Source organism: Bison bison, unplaced genomic scaffold (assembly GCF_000754665.1).
Source record: "Bison bison bison isolate TAMUID 2011002044 unplaced genomic scaffold, Bison_UMD1.0 scf7180017853103, whole genome shotgun sequence".
NCBI lineage: Eukaryota > Metazoa > Chordata > Mammalia > Artiodactyla > Bovidae > Bison > Bison bison.
This window is the reverse complement of record NW_011483676.1, coordinates 13,089-16,984: the sequence shown is the minus strand read 5'-3', so window position 1 is coordinate 16,984 and position 3,896 is coordinate 13,089. Positions and strand designations below refer to the sequence as shown.

At 35.5% G+C, this 3,896-nt stretch overlaps 1 protein-coding gene across 1 annotated transcript in view; it reads left to right on the top strand.

Moving 5' to 3' along the window:
* Window positions 1-464: 464 nt before the first annotated feature.
* ATP11C (ATPase, class VI, type 11C) overlaps window positions 465-3,896 on the top strand; it is a 7,917-nt gene continuing 4,485 nt past the window's right edge. Inside the window, exons 1-3 of the mRNA XM_010853333.1 lie at window positions 465-1,030; window positions 1,698-1,849; window positions 2,855-2,926. Coding sequence (XP_010851635.1) covers window positions 917-1,030; window positions 1,698-1,849; window positions 2,855-2,926 — 338 coding nt within the window. The 5' untranslated portion in view covers window positions 465-916. The remainder of the gene's footprint in view (window positions 1,031-1,697; window positions 1,850-2,854; window positions 2,927-3,896) is intronic.

Sequence of the window (3,896 nt, the reverse complement as noted above, 5' to 3'; positions counted from 1 at the left end):
TTGGAGACTTTTTTGAGGAGTATCTTAAAATATACATAGTATTGAGGAAGAAATTTCATTTATGTTTTTGATCATTTATTGACTTATTGTGTCTCCTAATTAAGTAACTGTTATTATTATTTCCCGTCTGTCTATATTCTGTAACTGTTACATACATATAAGACACAATGCATTTCACTTCAATCCAGTATATTTATAGAAAATTTTACTTTTCAAGGAAAACTTTTGTTACATCCCATTTGCTTGCGTGCATGCTCAGTTGCTAAGTCGTGTCCCACTCTTTGCGACTCCATGGACTATATATAGCCCACCAGGCTCCTCTGTCTTTGGGATTTCCCAGACAAGAATACTGGAGTGGGTTGCCATTTCCTTCTCCAGGGCCGAATTAATTTAGTTCCTATCAAATATATTTTCTGTGTGTGTCAGAGAGATAGAGAAATAAGTGGTCCATAAAATGTTTCCTGCTTGGAAAATTGACTTTTGTTATGTTAACTTCTTTATTGACTTTTGTTATGTTAACTTCTTTATATCAAAACATGTAGGTGTTAAATTGAAGGAGTCTTAGTTTGGACAAAATAGCCACAGTTTTCCTTCCTACTAATCTCCTGTATTTGAGTAGGTCTACCAAAGAGTCAGGCATGACTTAGTGAATGAACAACAAGAACCTTAGACATGTGATACTATTTCAGAATCTTAAAAGATACATATTCATTTCTCATTCATTTGATAATACTGCTTCTGTCATTGTCTGACATTTGACAAGTCTTTGGAAAAGGTGATTTCTGTGCATATGAAAATAGCCATGCTAACTAAAAGTTAATCACATTGAAGAAAGTAAGAATGCATATGTTTGTATTCTTGTTTTTAGGTGGATTATGTATTTACTGATAAGACTGGAACACTTACTGAAAATAGCATGGAATTCATTGAATGCTGCATAGATGGGCATAAGTATAAAGGTGTAGCTCAGGAGACTGATGGACTCTCTCAAACTGATGGACCCTTACCATATTTGGACAGAGCTGATAAGGTGGCATTATTTGCATTACCATTTTACCTTGAGAAATCAATTTAGATAGTCATATGTTAACAGAAAAGAAGGATTTGGGCACGTGACATAGACTTTTGAATAGCCATTTGTTTGCTGTTGCAACTTCACCTTTCTTATTTTATGGACACTTCTGGAATTTGTAAACAAGTAGAATTTATAAAAAGAGAACATTGTGAGAAATGGCATTTGGGTAAATCTTTCACTGTGTGATCATATTTGGTGCTTTGTCTTTAAAAATATGAGCTACTCCAAGAATGATGTCTACTGAAATCATTCAAGCCCCAGGAGTGTCTAGGCATTAAATGAACCAGAGTCTCCATGCACCTGAGCTATTGCCAGATTGTGAATTAGAACTGAATGCATTCTTTTAGGCCATGGAGATGTCACTGCTTTGGGATTAGGTGGCACTGCAGTAAGAATGAGTTGATAGAGCCCCTAAGGTATGTTAGCTGGGGACCAGGCATGTTGGCAGGGATTAGGAGAATATATAGCTCATTTGAGTATTAGGAATTCATAAATATCTGCTATTCAATTTGCTGGTGGTTATAACATGCTCTCACATTAATAACTTTTCTCTGTTCATTGACTACTTACCAAGTGATCACAGTAAAAATAATATAGTCATTTTTCTGTCACTGTTCAACAGAATCGAGAAGAGCTCTTTCTGCGTGCCTTGTGTTTATGTCACACTGTAGAAGTTAAACCAAATGATACTGTTGATGGAGTTACAGAGTCATCTGAATTAACCTATATGTCATCTTCACCAGATGAAATAGCTTTGGTCAAAGGAGCTAAAAAGTAAGCATATATGTTATGCTGGATGAATAATTTCAGGATAATAATAATGTTCTCCCTGTAGTTAACAATATGGTATTCTCACTTCAAAGTTTGTTAAAAGAGTAGACCTCATATGTTAAATGTTCTTATTACCCCAAACAACAAAAAAGCAAAAAGATACAAAGAAACTGAGAAATTTCAGAATATCTCTTCCCTTGATTGTGATGATGATGTCACAGACATACGCATGTTTCCAAAGTCATCCAGTTGCACATATTAAATATTTGCAGTTCTCCATTAGTTATACCTCAGTAAGTAATGCTATTTTAAAACCCCAAAATAAGTTGTAGAAAAATACATTAGCATTTTCAAAGAGTAAAAAAAAAAATCAAACATTTCTTTTATTTCTCCAAAGAAAGTGAAATCACAGGAGGACAGGCATTGTTTTGTTTTTTCTCTTATTTGTTTCAATAACCTTGTCTTATAGGTATCCTTATTCTTTAATAAGAAGCCAAGCTACTTTATCGGAAAGTTGGAAAAAATTCCCAAACCTAACCAATTAAGACCAAAAAGAAAATAGCAATGCATAGTTGTAACTTTTATCACTATTTGTGCATTCCAGCCAGAAGTCCAAATGTTCACATTATATTTTGGAAATCTTCTAACAATGGTCACTTTTCATATAACACATGTTATTTCTGAAGTACTCCCAGCAATTTTGATATCATTTGGTTATTGAAAGTCCTGCTTTATCCGTGAGGCCCAAGATGATTAAGTGGATAAAAGGTCACCCCATGTGTTAGCTACAGAATTGAAATTACAAATTGCCTCTTTTTTTGGTTATGATTTGTGACTGGGCATTGACTTGGTCTGTGTTATATCTCAGCAAGTAAAAGGAAGTACAGCTATAGATTGGGGTTTTATGAAAAAGAAGAAAACAATAAACAAGTATGAATAACCCCAGTGCAAAGGGAAATTCATCATTCTTTAAAAATACACAGCGGTCTTTTTTATTTTGTTTCACAGGTATGGATTCACATTTGTAGGTGTTCAGAATGGCTATATGAGAGTAGAGAACCAAAGAAAAGAAATAGAAGAGTAAGTAGTGCCGTATGTTTGATGATTCTTACTTCTTAACTCCACAGTCAGCTTTAGATGGATTTAGGAAGGGCAGGAAAGGGAAGTGATTGCATCTATAAATATAAGACTCTGCTCTCCCAGGTAAGAGTTTTATATAAATGTAGCTGGAGTAGAAGACATTTTTCGTAGAGTGGCAGAAATTAGCGTTTGAGGTGTAAATGATTTCAGTTTTGTTCACACATCGATCCAGTAGCCTGAATGAGCATCTGCCTGGACTTTTCTGAATTTTAGATGCCATTTCAGGTCTCCAGCACATGCTGCAAGAAAAATCAGTGAACATGTATGAAACCTTCTGCTGTCTAGAACCTGACGAATCATTCTGGGATTACACACCCTGCCAGTCATAATAGCTTTGGTGTCAGAAACTTTCTCTTGTTCTAGATACTTGAGTGTGAGCCCCAGGGCAAGTACTCTGATGCAGTAGTAAGCTCCACATTTCCTTTTTTTCTCTTTTTGCTACAGAGATCCCAACAAACAAATCTACCTTGCCTTAATAACAGGTTTTAATTAGGCCCTCTGATTAATTTTATATCCTTTATAAGAACTTGAAATATAATTATCTGACTTTCATTCGGACTCCTAGCATCTCCTGAGACCCATCTCAGAAACCTGTAACGCATGTAAATTTGCTAGGGAATATGCCTCTTTGGAAAGGAATGTTCAAGAGCCAGAGGAAGACTCTTTGGCCTGACTGCCAGGAAGGAGCCGAATTATTGTCAAAGTCCAGATTCTAGCTGATTCACAACAGTACCCCCATCTGGCCAATAGCAAATGAGACATTATGCTACAAGTAGATGTCTTACACACATATCCTATATCCCCAAACCAGTGACCTGCTCACTCCCATCAAAGACAAGCTTGGTAGTAAATACTTTTAAATCAGATAGTTGTATATAAGTTATTTATTTTCAAGAAACTATTTCCGCAC